The sequence below is a fragment of the Protopterus annectens genome, chromosome 10.part0, assembly GCF_019279795.1.
Source record: "Protopterus annectens isolate FY-2018-M chromosome 10.part0, PAN1.0, whole genome shotgun sequence".
In the NCBI taxonomy this organism is placed as follows: Eukaryota; Metazoa; Chordata; order Ceratodontiformes; family Protopteridae; genus Protopterus; species Protopterus annectens.
Window position 1 is genome coordinate 287,565,268 of NC_056744.1, and position 27,762 is coordinate 287,593,029.

The 27,762-nt window shown below is 39.3% G+C and overlaps 1 protein-coding gene across 1 annotated transcript in view; it reads right to left on the reverse strand.

Annotated features, from left to right (window-relative positions):
• Nucleotides 1-27,762, reverse strand: part of LOC122814129 (polycystin-1-like) — a 1,441,736-nt gene that overhangs the window by 318,049 nt on the left and 1,095,925 nt on the right. Inside the window, 2 exon segments of the mRNA XM_044086744.1 lie at nucleotides 7,759-7,961; nucleotides 15,998-16,161. Of these exon segments, the coding sequence (XP_043942679.1) occupies nucleotides 7,759-7,961; nucleotides 15,998-16,161 (367 nt within the window).

The following is a 27,762-nucleotide window of genomic DNA, read 5'->3' on the forward strand; positions in this document are numbered from 1 at the left end:
TTGCTTCAAACAAACGATAAAAATAATAAAAAACAGTAACCATAAAGCGCTGTATACTGTTTTCAATTTTACACTTCATTCTTGACTTCTCATTTTTTACTGTTACCTTAACTACTGGTTTTAATGTTAGCATGGTTTTTAAATATTTCTGAATATACTTTTAAAAGGTCTTTTAAGAGTGTTTTCGAACTGATGAGCTATGTTTATATTTACACATATACAAATATATTTACTGCATACATATTTGTTTTACAAGAAGCTGGATTTTTAAAGAAGCATACAATGGGTTAATTGTTCATTCCTGCTTACCTTGGGGGTGGGTTTGCCTTTTGCTTGGAGGAAGTTGATGTGGTTTGAACTTGTGTATACTGTTTGAAACATTCTTGTTGCAACTGTCTGATGAAGTCTCACTAAGGGGTGAGATGAAAAGCGCTTTATGGTTACTGTTTTTTATTGTTTTTTATTTTTATCATTTGATTGAAGCAAAGTCTGAAGAATAAACTTTGGAAACTATTACTGTGTGCGTGCCTCAAGCCCTCTTGCCTGCATTCCTATTTTTGCAGTTACCTGTTTCAGTATTCCAAGAAAGCACTTCTTGTACTTACGGTCCTCATTTGCCTAGAGGAAAACTGTGCTTGTACCTTCCTCACTTGCCTAGAGGAAATTAGTTTTTATTCAAGCATGTCCAAGGGTCAGCTCCTGGTGTTTTCTCCTGTCCACCTTATAAATCTGGGCATCTTGGGGCAATGTAGCAATTGCCTCATGTACACAAACAACCCTCTCCCTCCTACCACCCAACACTACAACCTGTGAGAGATTCACTTATCTAGCCAAACTGGAGGCAAATCTCTCTCCACCCAGGACTGAACTCATCAGTTAAGAGGAGAAGGTTAACACTTGTACCACACCACACTCATCACATAGTCTCACTAAACCTACACCACCAAAACCCACATATAGAAACACAAAAACATTCGCGGAGGCTCTCAATAATAATCTTCCCAAGCAACAGAGACCTCCAAAGCAGAAACGTAGGCAACCTCCACCCCTCAACACAACCCAAAAGACACATAACCCACAAACTCAGTGTGCCACTCAACCACAACCCATAAGGCAAAACAACTTACCCAACACATTAGTCATAGGTGATTCTATAGTCAGGCATATTCCACTCACCAGACTAAACAAGGAGAAGGTTACTGTTAGCTACCTATCGGGTGCCAGGATCCACCACATAACCCACACACTCAGGTCACTCCACAACAAGTAGAAATATGACTCTGTCATTGTCCATTTTGGTGTGAATGACCTGAGATGTACTTCCCTGGACTACATGAAAAGAAACATGGAAGAGCTTTCCGATCTTGTAATCAAGGCAGGTATAATCCTGGGTCTATATTATATAATCAAACTTTCAATACTTCGAATCTCATATGTTCAACAACATATGATCGAAGTTCGAAAGTTCGAATATATAATAAAAAACAGAAAACAAAAAAAAAGCCTTACCTTAATGGTGCAGGCAGCTGCACCCCCCACCCCCCCTACTTAAATATACCAACTCTGAGATCGCACTTCAGTGCAGAAAAGGGAAATTCTCCCATTCTGCACTGAACAGCGCCATTATGCTTAACCTTTGAACACTTGAAATGTCGATCATATGGTGTCGACCATATGACGTTCGACATTTCAAGCGTTCGAGGTTCTAATAGGAAACCTGACCCTAGCCCTGAGTAGCATCCTACATTCACCCAGAATGATACCACAGTACAAGGACAAAATGATTGACTTCAACAATTGGATAAGCTTCTGCTGTCATTCAAAGGGGATCCAGTATCTGTCTGCCTGGGATGACATGGTCGACAGTCCACGATGCTTTGCCAGAGATGGCCTGTACCTGTCACCACTGGGATTCCAGATACTGGCTAAGTCTCTTGCTGCCCCTATAGTGCCTTTTTTAGGCAAGGTTCAAATGAGAAACCTACCACCATAACAGGTACAGGCAAGCAAAAACTGAAGGTAATGCTATTCAAAGCTAGAAGTCTAAACCTCAAAATGCACTCACTCGAGGCACTCCTTAAAATGGAGAACATCGATATCTGTGCAGTGATTGAGACCTGGTTCAAGGCTCCAGAGAGCACCTCTGCATTACCAGGCTATAACTCATACCATACCTTTCGGCCATCTAACCTGGACCGGAACACCAAAGGTGGAGGAGTGTCCATATTCATTAAGGATATCCACACCTCCAGGCTAGTTGCCCAATATAATACATCTGAAATTATCCAAGTGCAACTAACTCTGGGCAAAACTGCAATCCAAATTGTAGCTTGCTACAGAGCCCCCACCATGTCCCAGGATTCCCACTCATCTGTGGCACTTAAAACAAGACAGAGAGTTTTGAACTACAGTGGATTTCAAGGCCGGGTGCACACAGGGACCTAGGCTTAAATGACAGTGTTCCCCTTAAGCCAGTATTGAAATCTAGTAGGCTTAAATAATCTTGTATTTTAGAAAATTATTATGTCACTTTAAAGTATTAATTGTTTTAATTAGTTGGCTTTTAGGAAGGAATTTTACTGTTCATGATTGGTTGATGGTTAATGAGTTTTTTGTATATAGGTATCTGTCTGTATAATTATTGTTGTCTGATGAAGCAGAGCATCTCACTGCAAAAGCACTTACACTCAATAAAGTTTTTGGTTATTTTTATTTGTATGGACCATTTTCCTGCCTTCCAGTAATATATTGCACATTATTGTCTTCGGTCCGGGTTTCTTGAATTTTTATTTGTTGTGGTATTTTTTTCGCTGCTTGGGACTCATGTATATGATGCAGCACCACATGATTGACAGATGGATCAAACATGTATATGATGCAGCACCACACGATTGACAGATGGGTTAAACATGTATATGATGCAGCACCACATGACTGACAGATGGGTTAAACATGTATATGATGCAGTACCACATGATTGACAGATGGGTTAAACATGTATATGATGCAGTACCGCATGATTGACAGATGGGTTAAACATGTATATGATGCAGTGCCCCATTGAATTAAAGGCTCCTGGGATTTTTAGGACATCTAAAAGAAAATATGTGGAAGGAAAATCTTGTATTTGTAACAGGTGATGCCAAAGATCTGTTCACAGTCATTCCCAAGAATAACAGTCTAGAATATTTTCACCTGAGTTTAACAAAATGGTGTACCCTGTCTAATGAAAGAATCAATTTGGTCATGGAATTAATGGCTCTTTTCTTAGAACATGACTTCATTTATTTTGAGGGGGAGTTTTTTCAGCAAATAAGAGGTGCGGCAATGGGAGCATTGTGTACCCCTGCTTTTGCAAACGTGGTATTGCTAAGTTGGGAAGACCAGTTTATATTTAAAACTTACTTCACCAAAAACCTACATTTATATGTACATTTTTTGATGATATATTTATTTTATGGGAAGGTGAGGTACACACATTCCATAATGCTGTAGAATACTTGAACAATACTATGGAGTTTTTCAAACTGACATACTCTTGGAGCACAGAAGAAATAAGTTATTTTGACACCTTAATTTCCTAGATATCTAATGGTTTTAAGTCTAACATTTTTAGGAAAGAAATTTTTGCAACTCTTATCTACACTTAACCAGTAGACACCCTATTTGGCAAAAAAAGAGCTTAGTAAACGAACAAGCTATTAGGGTGGCAAGTATAACCTCTCTGAAGGATGATGTGTGGCTCGAGTTAAGGGAAATGTTTTCAGCAAGGGGGTACTCTGGTAATATTCTAGATACCTTGTTATTAGAAGTGTACAGTGATTGGGCAAACGGATATAAACTACTTCTAGGCACTGGACTCCCTGCATCTACCAACACAATGGAGCACAAATATGAAAGGGGCTTGGTAGTAGAACATAACCAGTTCTCCAGGGAGATCAAAAACATCATTAAAAGAAATTCATGCATTTGTAAGACTAACTGAAATATATTAGTTGGTAGGGAATGAACACACTGTTGTTACTAAAACAGCACCTAATTTCAAAAGATTAATGGAGAACAAATATGCTATAGTTCCAAAGGCAATTAAAGGAACTATGAGATGTGGGTATTGTAAACAGTGTACTTATATCACTAGGAACCAGACCTTAACATTAGGTAATACTATGAAGGGCAGAATAAGATTTCAGGATGACGATTTCCCCACCTCAAGAGTGGTATATCTTGCTTACCGCGTTGAATGTTTAGCATTTCGTGGTAGCAAGACTGAGCGTGCCTTAAAGACACATATATATGAACACACGACATTGCAGGCAAAAATGAAAACAGTGCTTTATTCAAATATTCTATTGTATGTCAAGGATTTAAGATGTTTTGCTTTGGTATTCTAGAAAAATTGGGTTTGACCCAGGAGTGGGGTTAGGAAAATCTTTTTAAAAGTCAGGGAGATGAAGTGGCAACTTAGACTTGGTGCATTATTCCTCCCTGCTTTAATGTCTTTTGTTCCTGTGTTAAGTGCAAAAGCTAATAAATTATAAGTTATTTAACTATCATTTACAATTATAATGTTGTTTGGTACATATGCATATACACAAATTATGTGTATGCCTCGTCTGTAACAACATTGAAGTTTTCTATGTACTAACTGTCTCATATACCTGGGTTATTTAAGAGAAAAAAAATATAAAAAGAACAGGGTCAATTGATTCATTAATTACAGCTAATAGAAATTAATTTTAGATACTATATAATGCATTTGTGTTGGTTTGTAATTATTCTGATGTTCTCTTCTGGTAGAGAAAAACGCTTAATGTTTTATGGTATAATATTAAATTGTTTTGAAACCATCTGTGGACGGTCTGTGGCGTTTATTTTATTATTTTTAACGTGCTTCCTGGACTTAAGTTTACCATAGAATACTGTCACTCTTACTGTAGCTTACTTTATAATAGCCTAATGTTGACTGACTTGTCACATGATGCCTCCCTCCTCATCCTCTGAGGAAAGCAGGGTATTAATACTGCTCCTACAATCAGCTATGCACTTAGTTTGCATGTACTCTGTCAGTATATACATGTCCTCTCTAGGTTTGCTACTTATGGGAGAGCTCTGCTAAGGTTGCTGCAAGTCTGAACTAGACAGGAACTTGAAGATTTATACAAGTCTAGTATATTTCTATGTTAGGATTACTGATGTGCATTGGTTGTGGATTGTAGTAGTCCTGAACAGGTTTTCCTATTTCTGCTTCTGCATTGAATGGCATGGTATTTTTTTTTCTGAGACATTGAGGCTAGAATTTGCACAATGTATTTTGCAGAGTTTTAGAATAATTTTATTTCATTAGAAATTACAATTATTAGCCAGCAAGAAAATCCCTTACTAGTTGTCAACGGGCAGCCAGGCAGGACCTGAAGAGATGTTCTGTGGTAATGAACTGTCACTGCCTGAGCACTTGCAGAGAGAGTTAGCTAGACTTATTCAAATAAAATGTGAACTGTGCTTCTAAAAGATCATCTTGATAAAACATGTTATTCATTAAATTACAATGATGCTTCCTCATACTTTCAGTGTCAGCACTAGGTCTAACAAGATGTTTCCCATGCCTTGTCATCTTTGGTAATATAAACATAATAAAAATGATGAGTAAGTGACACAAGCTTTAGACAAATAATACGAAAAACAAGCATTCAAACAGATGGACTGAGGAAGTCTTTTATGCCTGTGAAGGCAAAAGTGCTAAACAGTAATTGTTAACATTTCCTGTTTCATTCTTTATCTGAGCTTTTTTTTTTTAGCATTAGTAATGTTCATATATATGTGGAATTTATTGTTGCAGTTCCAGTTGGTGGAAAAGGAATCAGTTTATTTAGCCTGTGACATGCTTTATGGGATTTCACTTATGTGGTTGGCATGTCTACAGCTGGCGAGGATCTGTGCAATATGAACCATGATGTTTTAAAAGGTACCTCTTCTGGTTATGTATGTTAAGTCCAAGGGGGTTGGGAGTGTGGCCTAATGGTTAAGGTGTTTGCCTTACAAACACAAGGTGCAGGGTTTGAGTCTCACAAGGGATTATTGTCTAGGCCTAAAATGGCTCACAAGGGCAGTTGGCCTAGTACTAATCTATGAACCTATGAACCTATGTAGTTTAGATACTGGACATAAATTTATGAAGATATAAAGTCGAAAACAAACTATGGGATTCAGAAAGGTTTACCGTGATGTGGAAGAGTAAATGTGGTAAGCCTTTCTGATTCAGAGCATCCTTCTGCTATGGTGTTCCCCTGGTGGCGGATGGAGGATGGAGAGATGTGTTGCTGGAGAAGGTGCATGGTATTTTAATAGTCTGGGAGTGGCTAATGATATTTATTAATGTGGGCTCCCTTAGAAATGTCTGCACTTTAGACTAAGTGAATTGTTCTGCCAAGTTATTTTTTTTCTTTAGGAGGAAACATGAACACTGTCATGCACATAATGGTAGTAGTTGTAGCACAAGTAAATACAGTAGAGCCATGGAGGTATGTAAGTGCCTTCTTGTATGTGTGTGTCCACAAGTGCATGATTATCTGTAGGACATGAATGCAGGTGAATGGATAAGTGCATTCATGTGTGTGTGTGAGAAAGTATGTGTGTGTGTGTGTGTGTGTGTGTGTGTGTGTGTGTGTGTGTGTGTGTGTATATGTGTCTGGATGGTTGCAATATTGGAGACAGGTAGGGAATGCCGTGTGTGTGTATGTATGTGTGTGTGTATGTGGGAGGATGTTTCTGTGAGTTTCAGCTTGTTTGTGGATGCCTGATTTTATGTGTGTGTGCATGTATGTATATGTTTGTGTACGTGCACACGTAGAAGGGTGCAAATGCTAACACAATACATTGGCTGGTCAGGAGAATAGTTTCACAGACTGATCTGACAGCCCAGTGTTCGATTCTGAGACACAGTAATGAGGCACTAATGAGGTGTTTCTCTGTGCGGCTTTAACATGACTCTGAAATTCTCTGTCCATTATACAAAATGACCAATCCATATTGGCTAGCCAGTGTGGAGAGAGAGAAAATCTATCTGAATCCTAAAGTGTTCTGTTTTTCTTGTGATCAAACCATGGCCAATGTTTGTTTTCTTCTTCTTTTTTTTTGTTTAATGTTGTGTCTTTCGGCTTTTCCCGGTTAGGGGTCACCACAGCGGAACTCCGGTCCGCTAATGATTGGCAGTAGATTTTTACATGCCGAGTTGCCAGCTCTGACGCACAACCTTCAACGAAGGTACGCCCATTCACGCATGTCTCCACACAGAAGACGCTTTAGCCGAGAATCGAACATGACATCTTACTTTGAGGCAACAACGCTACCGCAGCACCACCACCGAAAATACAATACAATGAAATCATCTTTTTTACAAAATCATATTTTAGATTACTGAAAGCAAAAGAACTAACAAAAAAACTCTATAAATGTAAAGAAAATGAAGAAATATAACTATATAAAAAGGAATAAAGAAACTATAGAAAAAAAGGGTTTTGTACAGGATGAGACAAACATGAAAGCTTCAATTAATAAACATATAAAGTATGTAAATAAGGTATCATTGCAATGAAAAGTTTGATTTCAGCAAAAAAAAACTGTTTATATCCATAATGGCAATCACAACACTACAAAACAAAGCTATATAGTTTTTTTGTAGCACAAGGCAGTGTTATTTAGATATTCAACATCTTATTCGTCATCAATGGCCTGGCTGCTGATGTCGTTTTAAATACTCACCTTAAGGGGTTCCAGCAGGAAGAATGAAGTGAGAAAAGAGAACAAAATTGAAACCAGCCACATCAGCAGTACAGAGTTGGAGAAGGAGCCACCATACAGCACAGTGACAGTAATACAGCTCACCAGTAGCAGGAAACAGAGAAAGAAGGTAAGCGAGAGTAGCCAGTTTGGAAAGAGCCACTTGTCCGCATTACGAGAAACACCTGCAAGCAAAAAAAAAGACAGGGGTGCTAGTATGTGGAAGCAAAAACGCTTAATCATGAAGCAGCATGAGCTTAGTGCAAAGATAAGAAATACAGTCCCTAAAATAACAATAAGATATTACTGAATGTAGCTTATGGCCTAATGAGAGTATGCTGTGTCATCATTTGCTGTATTACATATTTGCAATGAGTACGATTTGCATCTCATAGGTGGTCTTATCAGTCTATAAAATACACAGTATAATGCGTTTTCTAGATTTAAAATAGGCTCCTAGAGAATATTAAAATACTTGGAAAAAAGGCCACAATACCGAACAAATACATGAATAGTCGTTAATAAAATAGTTTACTACTTACTTGAAATGGACCTCTTTAATTAAACTTCAAGATATCAAACTTATTTTTTACTCAGTGTACACATAACATGCCTATCTGTACATTCCTAATCACAAAATCTTTGCACTTTACTTTTTAAGCTTGTTTGAGGACTACATTAATTACTGTTCTGTGACATTCTGTTGCACAGACTGTATCAAGTATTGCTTGTACCATATAGGGATAACATAACCTTCACTACCAAAATAAATGTTTATTTCCTGTCATTGTCATAGTCGCACCTTTTGTAGTCAAAGTGAATGCATAGCTCTTTGTTTCCTTTGCATACTTGAGTGCTGGACAATAGATGAATATTTCTATGCCCCTGAGACAAACACTACAAAAATAGCACATTTTTAACTATCCTGGTGCTGAAACTGACCCAGAACTTTAAAAAGTAATAGGACTTCATATTTTCATAGGGGAAGTCACATAAACACACAACACATGTGTACTAGTATATCTTGTAATATTTTTGGTGAAGCAAAAACACACATTATGTATTTTATATGTATAAAATGCTACACAAAACCTTAGTGAACATTTAAATCTGTATTATGCAAGGCTAAAGTGCTTGTCAAGAATTGTTATGGTTAGTGACATAAAGACACATTTGACAGAAGGGATATTTGCTCAGCAGCACAGCTGGAAAAAATGAAGAAAGAGCTGATCTTTTCTTAAAACCCTTGTTAGAAAATAGCAAAATACTTGAGATAATATCAAATTCAGGGCAAAGACACATAACAAGAACAAAAGCTTGAAATAAATGCAGGATCCTCTATATGGAATGCAAAACCTCATAAACAAGTTAAAACAGGACACAGAAAACAGAAAAGCTAGAGAGGCAAATTCATACAGTAATTTAATATAAATCAGACTATCTTGTACAATGGAAATGATGTTTGTCTTTGGGAAAATATGTTTTGCAAAATGATGTAAATATAATCCACAAGAATAGAAAAAAAATTAGAGAAATGAAAAATTATGATCTGAGGCAAAAAAAAAGTAAAAGCTGCTCACAATGTTCTGTGAGGGACAACAGTATTCAGAAGTCGGTTAGTAATAGCTAATTTGTGTACAGGATATGTACCCACCTAATCTTACATAAAGTTTCCATGAGTATTGGTTCTTCTGTACTTTAGCCATACAGAATATCCAGAAGTTTTGCTTTAGAACACTTTTATAATCCTTCATTTCTACATCTTGTAGCCTGCATTCCTTAGCTGCTGTCCAGGGGACCCCCTTCTTCCACGTTCAGCTTCTAAGACAGCATCTCAGTCTTTCCTTTCTTTTTGTTTCTTTCTTTTATTATTGTCATCACTCTTTTCCAGAGTTAACCGCATCCTGTCCTTAACACAGTTCTCCACTCCTACCTTATTTGCAACTCCACTAAAGAGCATGCTTTCTTTATGTTACTGGCTAAAGCTCACCCACGCTCGTATATCTACCTAGCCAGAAATTCACATGCCTTTACTAGGCTCGATGATTCTTAATGTTATTAAAGAATTGTAAAATAGAGAGAATCAGATGAAATGTCTTCTCTCCTTCCCATCAATACTAGCAAACAGGCAGATGATGTGGTATGGTCCGTCTCTCCTGTTTTACTTGAACCCCCTACCCCAAACTTTACCTCTTATTTTTGACCAAGCAAATTAAAAAAAAAAATTTCAACTATGTAGTAGATTTGATGGCTAGAAAACAACTTAATTCTAGTCAAAATGATGTTGGCTATACTGTCATTCTTGAAAGACTAAATTTACTAAGCACCAAATGCCACACCTTCTCAACATGCTATACTACATTACATTTGCTTGATGACACGTGAAGACAATAAAGTTTTCTAGGCCACAGTTTTAAGTACCTTACTCCACTACTACCTTCTTCCTTATCCTTTTCCCACTTGTCACATGGTCTCTTGACTATCTCAGTGAATTTCCCCCCATCATCCTCTCCAGTAGTACATTCCATGGGTCTACTACCTTTTCAGTGAAAAATAAAGTACTTTTGGACATACAGGGAAATGTTTGCTATTTGTGGCCATGCCTTTTTCCTATGTCCATCCTTCTAAGAATGACCACTTCACATCTTACTAAGACGATCTTGTGACCAACTATATCATATCACCTTGCCTATTCTGGTCTGAAATGAGAAGAACTCTATCTGCTCTTGCCTCTGGCCATATTCCTTCTCTTCCACCCTATTGATCATTCTGTCAGTTTTCCTTTTAATTCTTTTTTGCAGGTTGGATGTCCTTTCCCTTATCTGGACTGCAGAACTCCATGCAGTGCTCAAAATCTGATCCAACTGTGGCTGCCTGTAGAGTCAAAACATTATTTCTTTGCCTCTTAAATTTATCCCCATGAGGATACAGCTAGGCATTGTATTTCCTGCTGACACTGCCCTGGCCATCTGCTCCTGTATCTCTAGGACATTAGGAAGGAGGAGGATCCAGTTATCTATTTTTCATAACAAAACACGAGAAGCAGAAGTTACTCCAAAGACATGCATCTGGAGCATTTCTCCCCGGGCCTCCGCTGAAAACAGGCTCTGTGGAACCTAGTCGGACATTCCCGGTCAACAAATGTTAAATAAAAAATAAAAAAAAATAAATACTCTCATGCACATTTGCATAACTACAGTTTATCACATGCTACATGTTTTCATCTATTCAGAAAATTGCTGAATAAAAGACCATTTACTCTACCTCCCACTATTGGATCCCATAACCACGTTAGTAATTATTGCACAAAAAATGTTAAGAAGTTGAACATAGGCATGGGCTGGGATTTGTGGTTACTGCATGGGATAACAACCTATTCAAACAGAAGGTAGGTGACCTCTCTGGTTTACATAGCTTCACTGTAGGATTGCCTATTGGCACTGCTTCTGGTCTCCATGTACCAACACACTAGCATCATTTGCAAGTGTTTTTAAATGCCTCAGAAAATCATAGTATTAAAATGTCAGCAGTTCCTACAACTTCACATATTCATTTTTTGCCTTGCTGCAATATAACACAGAACTCCTGCCAGTCTTGCTTGAAAAATAAAATATCTCCTTTTTCATAATTATTTTATATTTTATGTTATATCTGGATCCATATAATATACCTTAACTCAATAAGGAATGACAAATTATTAATATATGTAAATCAAGGGGTGGGAGGTATTAGAGGCAGTGTTCTTGGTTTCTCACTACAGGTTAATTTATAAATGATAGGCTCTCCCTTCAATCCCACGCATTATTGCAGTAGCACTGTTAAGTTAATACCATGTATCTCCACATGGTATGGAAATGCCTGAAAATTATATCTGGATCCACTAGGCTCAATAACCAGAAAAAGAGGATGATTTTAATAAAAATAAAAACATACAGTGCACAATGTAGCTGTGAATATAATAAACATCCATGTCATTAACTTTTCTTCAAGTGTTCAATTATTTCTTAAATAGTGAGGGTGACATGACTGACTACTAAATTTAAAGGAACCTACTCTGAAAGCTTTCTTTCATACATAATTCAGCTTACATTAAAATAGGATATGTTCTAATGCTTAAAATCTGGCAATAAAATGATAACATAGAGTGTAAGAAAGCAAATGAAAAAAATGATGACTTTTTAGTTTGCTGTGCCAGTGCCTATGTTTCAAAACTGGTTTAATGCTAGTGGTATTGCTGAAACTTGTTTTATCAGTTTTTGTAGGGTAATGCAGTGATACTCCCATAGTGTGAGTTATTAGCTCTACCCCCCTTCCTGCTCTGGTGTATAAGAACCCTGCCTGAAAATCTAGATATGTCACTATTGTTTGGAAATGTACAATGCTACGAGTAATTCATTAATTTACATTTTTCTTCTTATAGTGCAGAAGCAACTTTTAAAATAAGGAACAGTAGCTGCTTTAAGTCTACTTCTTCTATCAGTGCTATACATCAGATCTTTGTAACAAAGCTGCTGTTATCTAAGGCTTCTCTCACATTTATAAATAAACTTTGATCTATCAGTAAAGTGCCATTTTACTCCATCTGCACTTAGTAGGATGGACCAATTATTTGTAATAATATTTTAAAATGATTAAAATGTCTATTTTATGACAGAGAGAAAAGCAGCTAGTTATTGCCTAGCTGTACTTGTGGACTATGTCATAACACCTTCTCAGAGAAGTAGGGCTTCCTAGTAGTTGTCCATTCAGCTACCTCTAATATCAGTTTATGCTTGCTGCATCCCCTAGAAGCTAACCCTTTCTCAATCATATATAATTTTATTTTACCATTGATTTATTAGTCATAACTCTAGTGATCCTAAGCATTTGGCCTTGAGCTATACTATAAAACATAAACTGAGGGGGTGAATGCTGTACCTAGGTAAGTATGAGCTAAATTTTACTGCCTTTTAAAATATATTAGCATTTACAAAACCTTCTTCATTACATGAAGCATTAACATCCAGATTATTAACATTCCATTTTGAGCAGTATGACTTAATTTCAAAAAATTAGTACTATTGGTTAAAAAAGTCCACAAACTTATAAAGTTTTTTTTGTGCTGCCCCCCACCCCCAAAAAAACAAACAAACAAAAAAAAACAGATCTACAAAATACTTCTAAACCAGCTCAAGTTCAAAATGTATGCAATAATGCATGGGTGAAGGTGAACGGTACAGATATTATCATACACCAGGGTTTGTAAGGCATCATCTTTCTGGGTCATGCCTCATAACAGCTTTGAGTGTGCAGTAATCGTTGTACCATGTACACTCCCAAGTGCTTTATTATACTCATGTAAAGGGCATTGTATCTTTTGCACTTTGTATTTCACATTATTTATGTATAATAATTATGTGTTTTACGCAGGGCATTTTATATAAAATAGTTCCTCCTCTTATTTTAAAAAATTGATTGCTGTGCAGGGCTGTAACATTTCAACTGTGTAGAATTGTTGGTATGAAATGTTAAGGGTAGTCATTTAAGGGACACTTCTGTCAAACAGTCTTATGCTGTTGCTCAGTCCAGCTTATAAACAAGTTCTAACAGATGCTAACCCCACACAATACCTCATCTGAGTTCTATCAGAGGAATGAGTCCAGTTAAGGAGACATACACCAGTAGCACAGTGTTTCACAAGCATAGGTTTTCCAGGTAACACATCCTCATAAACATTCATAAGAGTAACAAGAACTAAAAGATACAAATATGCAAACATCAGTGCTCACCCTCATCATTTTTATGTTAATTTAGCCAATGATATGCTTATTGTACCTAAAAATATTGACAATGGTAATATGTTTGGCTGGATCTCCGAAGATCTGAAGAAATAATGCTTCCTTGCCGCATCATTTTTCATAAGTTTCACTAATAGTATGGTTGTTGGTTTTATTTCATTGGGTTTCTATGATAATTTTTGTGTGAGTTCTGTTTCTTTTTTAAAATTGAATTGTTGCATGCAATGTTTATTTTTCTATACTCCATCTTCAGATTTACCTCTTAAGTCAAGTAATGCTTGGCAGAGTGTTTTTTTGTATAGTGTTTCTCATTTGACTCCTAACTTAGAACAGCTATTTTCTGTTGCTATGCCAACTGCTCATGTTACTCACTTCCTTTCCTTTTCCACATTGCTTCATTTCCTGTTCGTGGGGTTTATGCTTTCACTTTTTTATGAGGTTATTATTATCATTTTTACCTTTGTGGATATCTTTCACTGATCCTGATCAGGTAATGTACTTAAATGTTTGTTTTCAATGCTTTTATTACTGTTCTTTTACAGCCATTATTCATATTTTGTTCATTTATTTAATATTATTAATATTATTATTTTTATGCATACTTAATAATGCATAGGAGTTGAGGTGTATTTCTGGTATTTGTTATTGATTTAGTATGAGTGTTTTTTTGAGTATGTTTGATATTTTCCCCTGCAAATGACTTCCAAGATGACAGCTTGATGGATTTTGAAGTCTATGAGGGAGTAGTGATCTGTGATGAAATGCCAGCTGAGCTGGCCAACCCTATCTTTCTCCTGTGCATGGAATAGATTCAATATGATTGCTAAGTTTTCATTGATCATGTCATAAGTTGACAATGTGAGAATGGACACATTGTACATTGCATTCTGAATAGTGAATGAACATTTTTCAATAGGGAGTTACTGTACAGGTAATGTCCAATAAAACATAATTCCACCTAGGAAGTTCAACCAGTTAAAAAAGCAAATGGCCACCATTTTTTGTGTTTGTTAAATGTTATTTTGCTGTTTAATGAGTACAAAAATCTTTAAAAAGTAAACAAAAAAATAAAAGTGTGTGTGTGTATGTGTGTGTATAGATATGTGTATGTGTGTGTGTGTGTGTGTGTGTGTGTGTGTGTGTGTGTGTGTGTGTGTGTGTGTGTGTGTGTGTGTGTGTGTGTGTGTGTGTGTGTGTGTAGATGTGCATGTGTGTGTGTGTGTGTGTGTGTGTGTGTGTGTGTGTGTGTGTGTGTGTGTGTGTGTGTGTGTGTGTGTAGATATGTGTGCGTGTGCATGCATGCGCATGTGTGTAGATGTGTATGTGTGTGTGAGTGTGTGTGTGTGTCTGTGTGTGTGTGTGTGTGTGTGTGTGTGTGTGTGTGTGTGTGTGTGTGTGTGTGCATTATACCCTAAGAGATTGATTTGCCAAATCAAAGTAAAACCTGATCTTAAAAGATATAATAGATTTGTACTTTCTTACTCTGGATGGTAAGAAGTTCCTGAGTGAAGTGCCAAAGTCAAGAGAAACTACTTTCAGAGGTTTTGTAGATAATCACACACAATCATGCACTAATTATGGTTAAAGCATTACTTATCTGACATCTATGGAATGCAGATCTGTATTAGAAGAGTGAAAATAAAGACACTCGGCATTCTGTTCAATTAATGTCTACAAATATTATCATGCAAGACTTGTTATATAACTATCCTATTCACTGCTCAGTACCGCAACTATTGTAGAAATAAAGAAAAAAAAATCATTCCATCGTCTCTACTGGGGGATCCCTCTGAGCCTGTGGTCACATTTTAGTGAAGTTCTATAGAGGTACTTAACACTGTCTAGGGAAACTGGCTTTGCAACTACAGCAAACATCCATGCTTTTCATTAACAAATGTTATGCAATCCTTGGCATTTACCTCAAGTACCACCAACTCAAACAGATAGATCATTGGTTTTAATACATCATAACCAATATGTAATCTGCATATTTATAAGAAAAAGGTTAAGTAAAATATTCACATGTATTGTGTTAGCACTAGCTTTTAAAAAACGGCTAGTTACACTTATTTAGTACTGAAATACTTTGTTCAAACAGGGAAATATGGTTACTGTCACAGTAGAGTGAATGTCTATGTCCAGAAATTCAAATGCCTACTTAAGAAGAATGCATCTGGAGAAAATGGCCCTCACTGCAAAACCTTGTAAGTGTCTCTTTAAAAAAGGCTATACAGAAGATGACCAACATAATGACACATGTGGTACACAGCTATAGACAGACCACATTCTTCAAGAGGTTTGTAAGCTATGAAGATAGGGTAAGTCACAAAAGTGTAGCCAGAGTTAATAAATAAAGAGATAATGAAAAATTATCACATGCATACATGTAAAACAACTATGAACAAATGAGCGTACACACACAGACATGTCATACAAACACTTACCTATACGAGTGTTAAAAGATGAAACTGGAGTGAATGGTGGCTCTGGACTAGGTAGGTAACTTGTTGACATGGTGCTGGCTGACATATAGGAAAAGGACTTGTGCAAAGAACTGCCCCATGAGTCTTCACTAAGGTTTGACCAGGTACCACAGGAACTTTCAAAGCTACAATACGCAAATCAGTTAATAAGTAACAATTAAATCAACTTTACACAAAAATGAATATTAAATCTTGCAAACAGATTAAATAAAACTTTAGGAGCAAATAAGGAATGCCTGTCCCATAACTCCAGCTATTTTGCTGCTCAATGGCTAAAAATGCAAGTCCTAGTTAACCAGAAGTACCATCTTCACTTTATGCTATAACTGCACTTGATATACTAAATGTGTTTTGTATTACCTTCAGAGTTTGACACTATTTCCTTTGAAAAGTAGTTCATTGTGAATATGACTCTTCTGACTGATCAGCTTTTCAATGGATCCCAAACTACTGATTCAACCAATTAACATAAATGATACTCTCAGAAAGTTTTTACATGTGAAAAAATTGCCTACACCTCTCCGTTATGTTTTATGGTTAACAACAGAAAAAGAAAAAGTAACTGAATTAACTTAATAAAGAGTTCATTGGGATGAAATCTCTGCCACCAATGTGACTCTCAGATGACAGGATGTTACCCAGTGACATCAAGATTTCTGGAGTATATTCTGGTCACTTCCAGCACCCACACACTACCGGAATAGCACACAATTGACTTACAGAGCTTTTGGCCAAGAGACTCCAAAGTCCCTGTTTCACCATTAATTCTCTCTCTCTCTCTCTCTCTCTCTCTCTCTCTCTCCCCTTTTTATGTGAACCAGTGTCTTCCAGTGCACCTTTATCCATGGTAACCGCCTTCTACACAAACTGCTATTTTCACACACATACACACGCACACACAATTCTCAGAGAAGGCTTAAAAATTTCCATCTCTCCACAACCTTCTTCCTGCGTGGTAGTACTACACTTTTCTGGGTTTTAGAGCCAGTCATCAGATACTTTAAATCAAGCCACATATGAAATAGACCAAGTAATATTTCTTTCACTATTAGTAGACCTAACAGTCTAAAAATTCACTTCAGTAATTTTAGTTTTCCAGAATACACAGGGAGGCTTGTCTGTCAAAAATGGGGTAGCCAGGCAGTTGCAGGGTGGTGGTGGGGGGTCAGAGTTTTAGTGGATATCTCTTTCATTGACTTCACTAGCGTGCTTAGATTCATTCACCCTCATGGTCAAGATCAAAGCTATTTGCACCATTTTGTGTTAGGTTGTTTCCTGAGAAGTTTGCAGGCAAGTGTGTTTGATGAGCATAATACTAAGTATGGAACCTTTTCAGTGAGTTGAAGTGGTAAGTAAATGGATGCAGTAAAATAGGGGTTTGTGGGTGATTGTCTCTCATGTGAATGGGTGGTTGAATGAAGATGGTGGCTTTTCTGTGGTGGCAAGTGTCACTACTGCATGCATGCTTCTCATTTGAAACTTGCTGTAAGTTTGGTAATGTTAAGGAGGGTTTATGTTGGGTAAAGCCTCAGCATTAGCACAGATGCCTTCACAGGTTCTGTAATCTGCTGTATTGGCAGAAGTAGAGAATGATTTAAGTGTTTCCATTACCGTGTTTATTGTCTCTCCTTCCATCTCTGAGATGAAGCTGCCACTTATAATGTGGAACATATGGGTAAATGGTGGAATGCTTTCTAATGGCTCATTAACAGCTTTAACTAGGAAGTGCATAGGATGGTTAAAATGTGATATTTTATTTATAGAATAGGCCTTGTGATGAAATAATTCATTTCTATTTACCATTGATATCAGTTAAATTGTTTCCTCCCACATCCCAAAGACATGCTGTAGGTGGATTGGACACTCTCGATTGGCTCTAGGCGTGAGTGCGTGCGTGTGTGTGCCTTCTGTGGAACGTTGGGTGCCGGGCTGGCAACTCGACACCATAAAACTCCACTGCCAATCATGAGCAGACAGGTGATCCACTGTGGTGACCCCTAACCGGGAAAAGCCGAAAGAAGAAGAAGAAGACTGATATCAGTTAAATTGTTAACATGGAATGTATGACTGACTTTTTTTTTTCATGGTGAAACTTCGAGGAACAGGAACTTTTATGATCCCAACTGAGGGAGGTTCCTCGATATGATGTAGATGTGACAGGTATGGGTTCATTACAGTGGTAGTTTAAGTTTATTTGCAGTATATATGTTGCTGTTACACCCACTTGTCGAACAGAGCAGTACACAGGAGAAGTTGCCAAGAGCACACTCTTTATCAGATGAATATGTTGTTTTGTTTACGCTTTAATTTGTGTAAGAGTGATTGCACAGAAATATTCTTGCAGTGCTTGCTTACAGAAATGCACCCAAGACTATTTTATGGAATAGTTAAACTGACCGTATAGTGTGGCATTGGTTTTATATGGAAATTACACGGTAACCCAGGTATTGTGATTTTTAAATTATACCTCATCCGCAGTGTTTAGTTGTAGCAGGCTCACGTTGGTAGCTCACTTTATGTTCTGCATTTTAATAGGTGTCAGTCAAATGCATAGGTTCAGTCAAGGTTGATTGTGGCATAAGACTGCTTTGGTACCAGGCTATTGAGGATAGGGGATGTAGGGTAGTGTAGTGGCTGTGCAGCTGATGAAAAAGGTAGGCCCTTGGCAGGACCTAATATTGTCATCAAGAAGTTTTGGTCTATGTGTGTGCAGAGGCTTTACACTTTTCTTTTCTTTTGCAGATGGGGGAGTGCAGAGTGGGCATCAGTCAGTGGCCTGAAGAAAGTGGATTTGGAAAGGTGATGGATTCTGCTAGGGTGGATGTTCCAGTTGCTGGTGTGATGCACAATGAGGTTGCAGGTAATCCTACTTTATTAGGTGCTCATTAAGGTATGCCAGATTTGGTGCAGTGTTGCAGTAGTGTGGATGCAGGTGAGGATGAGGTACATCAGAGGCAGGGTAAAGCAGGTTTGGGGATTTTTTATGGGGAATTTGGGGCTGTCTATAGGTGGGGTGGAGTCACCACAATGTGACACTGGGTCGGATTTTGTGGGCATAGTAGTTGAGTTTGAATTTTCCTGTGGTAAGGCTATGCAGATGGATTGCTCGGTGGTCTGTGCTACTTTAAGAGGTTAACACTGTTCTTCTTTGGATGTGGCAGCAATCGGTGTGCAATCAGAAGGAGCTACATTATCTGGATTCTCTTTTTAGGGCTTGGTGAAGGGTTTGACAGAGCATTGTGAGGTATGCGTATGTGCTGGGGATGTGTGTGGAATGTGTTTCCATTGTTTAAGTGGAAGTTTGAAGGTCTAAGCAAGGCATTGTGGTTCTGGGGTTGCTAGTGGATGCAGGCCATGCTTGTTTGATTTACCAGTTCTAATATGATAAATAATAAAAAAATAAAAACAAAACAAAAAAAAAACTTGAAGGGTGAAATTTTGGAACAAGGGCGGATTAATGGTGGGTTTATCTCGATTAGTATAGTTGCACAGGTAACAGGTTATGTGACTTTACTAAATCTTGAATGGTGGTTTATATGTTTGAAGGGTTAGGATATTTTTGATAATGTGAAGATGGGTTGGGGTAGGTTTGATAGTGTGAAGATTGGCAGACTGTGGCTATTGACAAGATAAGTTTTGTTGCTAGGATTGGTGTTGGCAAATGAATGGTGTTCATTAGGTTACAGTCTGGGGTATTGGCTTTATGGATGTATTGAAGTTATTAAAGAGGGTGGTTTGTTGGTCAGCAAATGCTATTCTGGTCATTAGATGTTTGCCTTATAATGCATAGTGGGTATAGTGGTTGGATTACTATTAAAATGATCTTTTAGAAAAGGAAATCTCATTTTGGTCATTATTATATCCTTTGGGTGGCAAAAGGACATTACGGTTAGATATGTTGGCATGCAGTTGGGCTTGCTTTGTTTCAGATGGTGTTGGGATTTTAGTGTTTTCAATGAATTGGGAAATGAAAGTGAGTGGTTCGATGTTGCTTGATAAGTAAAAGTAAGCGAGCGGAGGTTAGGACACTGCTTAATTGGTTGGATGTTTAATTCAATAAGTGGGAAACGAAAGTGAGCAATGGGACACTGCTTGATAAGTAAAATAATGGAGCAGGGCTAAGGATGCTACTTATTTGGTCAGGGTGAACGAGGTCATGCTGCCATAGTTAACAGGTATATGGATGCTTATGCTGTGATTAATAAATTAAAATATTGCTCAATAAAGTTATGTTTATGGAAGTTTAATAAAGTCATAAAACATCATTTGGTGTGGTGTATGTTTATTGAAGGGGCAGGGACAATATTTTTTACTTCGAAGTAACAGTACATCAGAGAAAAAAGTGATCCCTGGCAGGCAATGAAATACTTGTGCAGATACCTTCTTAAGCTATTATGCTCAATTTACTGTGAAATGAGTTTCAGGGAAATAAACAAGTGTCTGTAAGCCATCATAACAGACTAGCAATTCAGCCATGACAATAGACCAACAATTGAAGCCAATATTGCATTGTTGGTCTGTCAAACAGTAGCAGCCCACCATATTTACATGGATATAGTTCATCTCAAAATGTGCCAATAGATCAAAGGTTACTAGGTAAAAGACAAAAGAGAAAACTGATAAGCTAACTTTTTTTAGGTGGTGAGCATTGCCCCATAATCTCATGAAAGACGTCATGCCCCTTGCAGCCATGTAATATAATTCACTCAGAAATTATCATTATAGGTTCATAGGTTCATAGGATGATACTAGACTATTGGCCTGGACACCCTTATAAGCCTAGCCAAGAATATCACCCATGTTCCCATAAACTCAGCACCTGTTTTCCCTGTCCACAGGTGGCATCCCAGGGGTATATTTTTTGTTTCCCATCCAGTCATCCAGGTTCCTCTTACAGAGAGCTACTGAGGTACTCTGCTTGACATGGAGAGGAAGTCTATTCCATAGATGGGGGAGTCGTTGGGACACAAATCTCTCCCACCAACAAGTTCTATTAATGTCACAGACCAGGTTGAGACCTTGCGTGTGGGATGCGTGAGTGGAGTTTGACTTACGGATATGCAGGAACTCCATCAAGGCTGTGTCTGAGATGGCCTTGTATGCCAGACACAGGTCACGTCTGAGCAGTCTGTATGAGGCTGAGTAGAGGGACAGGACTTTTTGCCTATCTGTATAGGATTGGTGTTTGAGACCCTGGATTTTCCTGGTCAGGAACTTATGTGGTCAACTGCTGCATGTGCTTGGCAAGGTGCATTCCAAAGGGGGCACTGTACTTAATAATGGGTCTGATAAGAGAGGAGTACAGGGATGTTATGACCTCCTTGTTCCTGGATGAAATGCCCTTATTTATGAGGTGGGCCATGTAGAAAGCCTTCCATACAACGGAGGCAATATGGTGGTCAAACCTCAGGATGCTATCAACCTGGATGCTCAAGTCTCTCATGACTGATTGCATGCTTAATACGTTGTTATAAATGTGATAATTAGTGGGGACACCATTTTCCCCAAAGGGGATAATGATGCATTTCTTGGCATTCAGTTTGAGGCCATGCTTCTGGCACCAGTCATTAGTTTGGTTAAGGCACTCTTGGAGGATGTTCACATCACTAGGGGAATTTATGACAGTGCCCAACTTGCAGTCATCTGCAAACTTGGTCAGTAACAGGCCATTAGTTTTAGCTTGCACCTCAGAAAAGTGTATCCCAAACATTAGATTCCCCAAGACCAATCCTTGGGGTACGATGCTTGTAACGGGTCTACTACTAGAGGTGGCTTCCCCTATTTTGACTAAGTGGGCTCTATCAGTGAGCCAGTTAACTACCCATCTGGTAACATATAGGTTCATGCATAGCTGGGAGAGTTTATCTATTATGCCTGAGTGGGGAATAGTGTCGAAGGCTTTGGCTAGGTCAAGGTAGGTGGTGTGCACTGTCTTGCTCTCATCCATGGCTTTGGTGACTGTTTCAAAGAAGGCAACCAAGTTTAACAGGCATGATCTCCCTTTGACAAAACCAAATTGTGTGGGATCAAGTGTTTGAAGGTTGCCAATGTCCTTGTTTATAAGGTCCATGATAATGTGTTCCATGGCTTTGCAGATCAGGCTAGTTAGGCTGATAGATAACACCACACAGTGAAGAAAATAATCCAGAAAACGACTCAGCCAGTAAATCCAATAGATTTATTTTCTTAACAGACTTCTCTTCTCCAGCGCACAATTTTAGAAAAAGTGTATTGTGAAAAAGGCACATGTATTAAGAATAAATTACAATGCAAAGAAGCATTGTTTATTTTAAAGTTTGACACTTTATACCTAAGGGGTTAAATAGAGAACTTGATTGGAAATGGTTGCTTTAATTAATTGCTTTTTTAATTGTTTAATTGGAACTGTTTTTATTATAAAAAGGAATGAGAAATAGTTCTTGTTATACTCTGTTAAAGGCTTATGCCGAGGCGCTGGAGAAGAGAAGTCTGTTAAGAAAATAAATCTATTGGATTTACTGGCTGAGTTGTTTTCTAGTTAGGCTGATAGGCCTATAATTGCCTGGGTCGGTGGATGGTCCACCTTTGTGAAGAGGGAATGACAGTGGCTGTCCTCCATTCTGCTGGGAAGAAGCCAGTGCATGGGCTTTGGTTGAATAGGGTGCCTAGTGGTGCTGAGAGCTCTTGCCTGAGTTCATGTAAGACACAGCCAGGGATGCTGAGGATGTCCTGATTTACTGATGGGGGGACAGGGGGTGAAGTTTTCACTGAACTTGTCTGCTAGCAGGTTGGCTATATCTATGGCATTTGTGGTATTCTTGTCCACCAATTTAGAGCAGATTTGGGAGTTACCTTTGAGATTGTGGATCTATATGAAGAAGGCCTTGGGATTGTCCTTAGTGGAAGTGGCCAATTTGGACTCAAAGTTAGCCTTAGAGGATTTCACCAGTGACATTGTTTGCTTGTTCAGACAAAGGAGAGATTGCTTTCAACTTGACACCTGCTCCTTCTTGTTCCTGAACAGCAATTTTTTCCTTTTATTATAGAGTCTGTTTATTGCTGCTGTCCACCAGACAGGTTTACTCTTCCTTGAGGAAGTCCTGTCAGGTATTGTTAAGTCCATACAGCTATGTAGCTGTTGATATAGTTTACTGGTGTAGGCATGGACATTAGTGCTTGATTCAACTGAAGGGATGGTGGCTGTGAAGCTGCTTATACCTGCTCTCAGGGGGTTGTAGTCAGCTTTGGAAAAGTTTTTTGCTTGACCTTGGCAAGGGGGGCGTGGGTCCACAGGAGATGGTGACTTTGAAAGTGATTACTTTATGACCGGATCTTACAAAGGAGGACAAATAACCTGGTAAGGCTGGGGTGCTCTCTACAGTGACTGCACAAATGTCAGCATTTTCCAGGGTGAGAAATGCCTGCAATGAGTGCAGTTTCTTGTTAAGACTCCTAACATTTATGAGCGTGACCTTTAAATTTCTTTTAGAAGAATTTTTCACGTTGGTAATTTTTTCCTCTTATCTTTGTCTAAAAAAGGCACTATGGGGTAGGCAAGAGCCTTTGCCAGAAACCTAAAGCCCAGGGGAGACAGATGAAGGCCATCTCTGGCAAAGCATCATGGTCTGTCAATCATTTCCTCCCAGGCTGTCAGGTACTGGATCCCCTTGGAATGACACCAGAAACTAAGCCAATTGTTAAAGTCAATCATTTTCTGTTTGTACTGAGGCATCATTCTGGGTGATGGTAAGATGCTGCTTAAGGCTAGGGACATACCTGCCTGGGACACATATTCAGCGAGCTCAATCATGTCTCTCTTCATAAAGTCCAGAGAGGTACGTCTCAAGTCATTCACACCAACATGTACTATGACAGAGTCATAACAGTACCTGTTGTTGAGAGACTTGAGTGTGTGAGTGATATGGCGGATTCTAGCACCTGACAAGCAACTTACTGTGACTTTCCCCTTATCTAACCTGGTGAGGGGCACATCTGTGTGTCTCACAATAGAGTCTCCTGTGACTAGTATGTTGGGTTTGTGGCTGGCCTTAGAGGCTGTGAGTCACAGGTATGTGTACTATGTGTGGTGCTTGGTGTGGTGGGTTGTGATGTGCTTGTGTGTGTTTGCCTTGGAGGTCTCTTTTGTTTAGGTATGTTTTTGTTGAGAACCCCCACCTATGTAGGAATGTACTGTACAGGTGTGGGTGGTGTTAGAGGTGTGGTGCTTGTGGTATTTGTACAGACAACCTTTTCAGTGCCAGATGTCTCAGATCTGCTCTGACTTAGTGCAGAATGGCACAAAATACACTGAACCGACTGATATTGCCAACATTCTGGCAGACAGGTTTAGTGCAAACTTCACCCCCCTCTCACCCACTAAAGGGCCCATAACCATACCAGAAGAATGTAGAGCCCCAGCAATCACTGGCACACAGGTTAAAACAGCCCTATCCAAAGCCAAAAACACATCTTCAATGGGACTGGACGGTGTCCCAGGCTGTGTCTTACACGAGCTCCAAAATAAACAAACCCCTCACCTAAACACACTGTTCAAACTCAGCCTCTCTACAGGCTATGTACCCATAGAGTGGCACACAGCAATAGTTATCCTTCTCCACAAAGGTGAAGCCACAACAGACCCCAGGAACTATTGCCCTATAAGCCGGACTAGCCTGGTCTGCAAGGCTATGGAGCACATCATCATGGAACTCATTAACAGAGACATTGGGAACCTCAGAACATTGGACCCTACCCAGTTTGGCATTGTTAAGGGCAGATCCTAAACCTGGTAGACTTCTTTGAGACAGTTACCAAGGCTTTAAATGAGGGAAAGGAGGTACACACAGCCTACCTAGACCTCACAAAGGCTTTCGACACCATTCCCCATTCTGGTATTATAGACAAGCTCACCAGCCTGAACATAAACCCCTACATCACGAGATGGATTGCCAATTGGCTCACGGATAGAACTCACACAGTGAGAGTTGCAGGCTCTAGGTCCGACTCTAAACCGGTTACAAGTGGCATCCCCCAGGGTTCAGTCCTGGGACCCCTCCTGTTCGGTATATACTTCTCAGAGGTACAGGCAAGCACAGGAGGACTATGGCTGACCAAGTTCACAGATGACTGCAAACTGGGGACCATAATTGACTCTCCATCTGATACAGACATCCTCCAGAAGGGTCTCATTGAGATGGATACCTGGTGTCAAAATCATGGCCTCAAGCTAAATGCCAAAAATTGCATAGTCATCCCCTTTAGAAAAAACATACGTGGTAGTCCCCTGAATACAGAAAATGTAATAAGGGATCTGGGGACCCAAGTAGATAGTAATCTCTCCTTTGATAATCATATTGCCAAGGTGGTTAGAATATCCTTCTATGTGGCCCACCTAATCACAAAAGGGTTTGCATCTAGAACAAAAGAGGTCATTGTGCCCCTATACTCATCACTCATCAGACCCATCATAAAGTACAACGCCCCATTTGGGATGCACCTTACAAGACACCTGCAACAGCTGGAAAGACCACAGAAGTACCTCACCAAGAGGATTACTGGCCTCAAACAGATGCCCTATGCAGCCCGATTGAAGAAACTCTAGCTGTACTTGGTTGCATACCACTTACTCAGAGGTGATCTCTGCCTGACATACAAGTCCATGTCCAACCCAGAATTGATGGACATGCTCCACCTAAAAAAAAAACAAATCTCCAAGAGCTACATGCTCTAGGGATCTAAACCTCACCACAATGATAAATAGGACGTGCTGGAGGGATAGATTCCTGTCCCAGAGACTCCCCATGCTTTGGAAGAGGATTCCAATCTACATTAGGCAGAGCCCCTCACTAACACTCTTCAAGAGAAACCTTAACGAGTGGATGGGAAATAGAAAATTTACCCTGGGGATCACTGCAGTGGCTCTGCTGGACAGAGGCACAGGGAACTAATGGCTCTGCTGGACAGAGGCATAGGGAGCTAATCTAAGGGGGCAGTGAAAGCCAGCACATTCTGGTTAGGCTTATAGATGCCCTCGGGCAGATAGCCTAGTACTTACCTATGAACCTATGTACTGGCTTGTGACTGAGACAGCAAGGATTCTGGGTTCTTAATGTGATTGCATCTCTCACATATTATGTTTCTAGGTGGTAGAAGAAGATGGTTGTCCGTATACATGAGGCAGTTGCTACACTGTCTCAGGATACCCATATCAACAAGACTGGCAGGAGAAACCACAGGAAATTGTCTATGCATGGTTGTCAGAATCTGTGGAAGAGAGGTAACAGATGGTAGAGTGGGTACTATCAGAAAAGAGTACCTTTAGGTGTGAGTAGGGGTGGATAAAATCACAGTAGTTACAAGGGAGGGTGTCAGTTACACAAGAGTGCTGGTAAGGGAAAAAATGCAAATGAAATACCTCGCAATGGTTTAAAACATCACAGTGGCAGTGCGCAACGAGTAAACAAGCTGGTGTATACTGCATAGCTCTGATACACATTTTTGGGTCAGACTCCTTTTTGCTGATGGCTAATCTCTGATTTATTAGATTACAACATAATGACCAGATGCTCATTAACACACATTCAGGATGAACATTTGTATTTTACTACTATATATCACAAGTTGGGTGTGCGATGGATGAGAAAGAAAACTTTTGGAGTGAGTTGGATGAAGTGGTGATGACTGTACTCAAGGATGAGAGACTGGTGATTGGAGCAGATTTCAATGGGCATGTTGGTGAAGGGAACAGAGGGGATAAGGAAGTGATGGGCAGGTATGGTGTTAAGCAAAGGAATGCAGAAGGTCAGATGGTAGTGGATTTTGCGAAAAGGATGGACATGGCTGTGATGAATACGTATTTTAACAAGAGGGAGGAGCATAGGGTGACATACAAGAGTGGAGGAAGATGCACACAGGTGGATTATATCTTATGCAGAAGGGCCAATCTGAAGGAGATTGGAGACTGTAAAGTGGTGGCAGGGGAAAGTGTAGTTAGGCAGCATAGGATGGTGGTTTGTAGGATGACATTGGTGATCAAGAAGAGGAGGATGATTGTGAGGGCAGCACCAAGGATCAAATGGTGGAAATTGAAAAAGGGTAATTGTGAGGTGATGTTCAGGGAAGAGTTAAGACAGGCACTGGGTGGCAGTGAAGAGTTACCAAATAGCTGGGTAACTACAGCAGAGCTAGTAAGAGAGATGGCTAGAAGGGTGCTTGGTGTGACATCTGGAAAGAGGAAGGAGGACAAGGAGACCTGGTGGTGGAATGAAGAAGTACAGGAGAGTATACAGAGAAAGAGGTTAGCGAAGAAGAAGGGGGATTGTCAAAGAGATGAAGAAAGTAGACAAGAGTATAAGGAGATGAGGTGCATGGCAAAGAGAGAGGTGGCGAAGGCTAAGGATAAGGCGTATGAAGAGTTGTATAAAAGGTTGGACACTAAGGAGGGAGAAAAGGACCTGTACCGATTGGCTAGACAGAGGGACCGAGCTAGTAAAGATGTGCAGCAGGTAAGGGTGATAAAGGATAATGAGGGAAACTTACTCACAAGTGAGGGGAGTGTGTTGAGCAGATGGAAAGAGTACTTTGAGGGATTGATGAATGAAGAGAATGAGAGGGAGAGAAGGTTGGATAATGTGCGGATAGTGAATCATGAAGTGCAGTGGATTAGCAAGGAGGAAGTAAGGATAGCTATGAAGAGGATGAAGAACGGAAAGGCTGTTGGTCCAGATGACATACCTGTGGAAGCATGG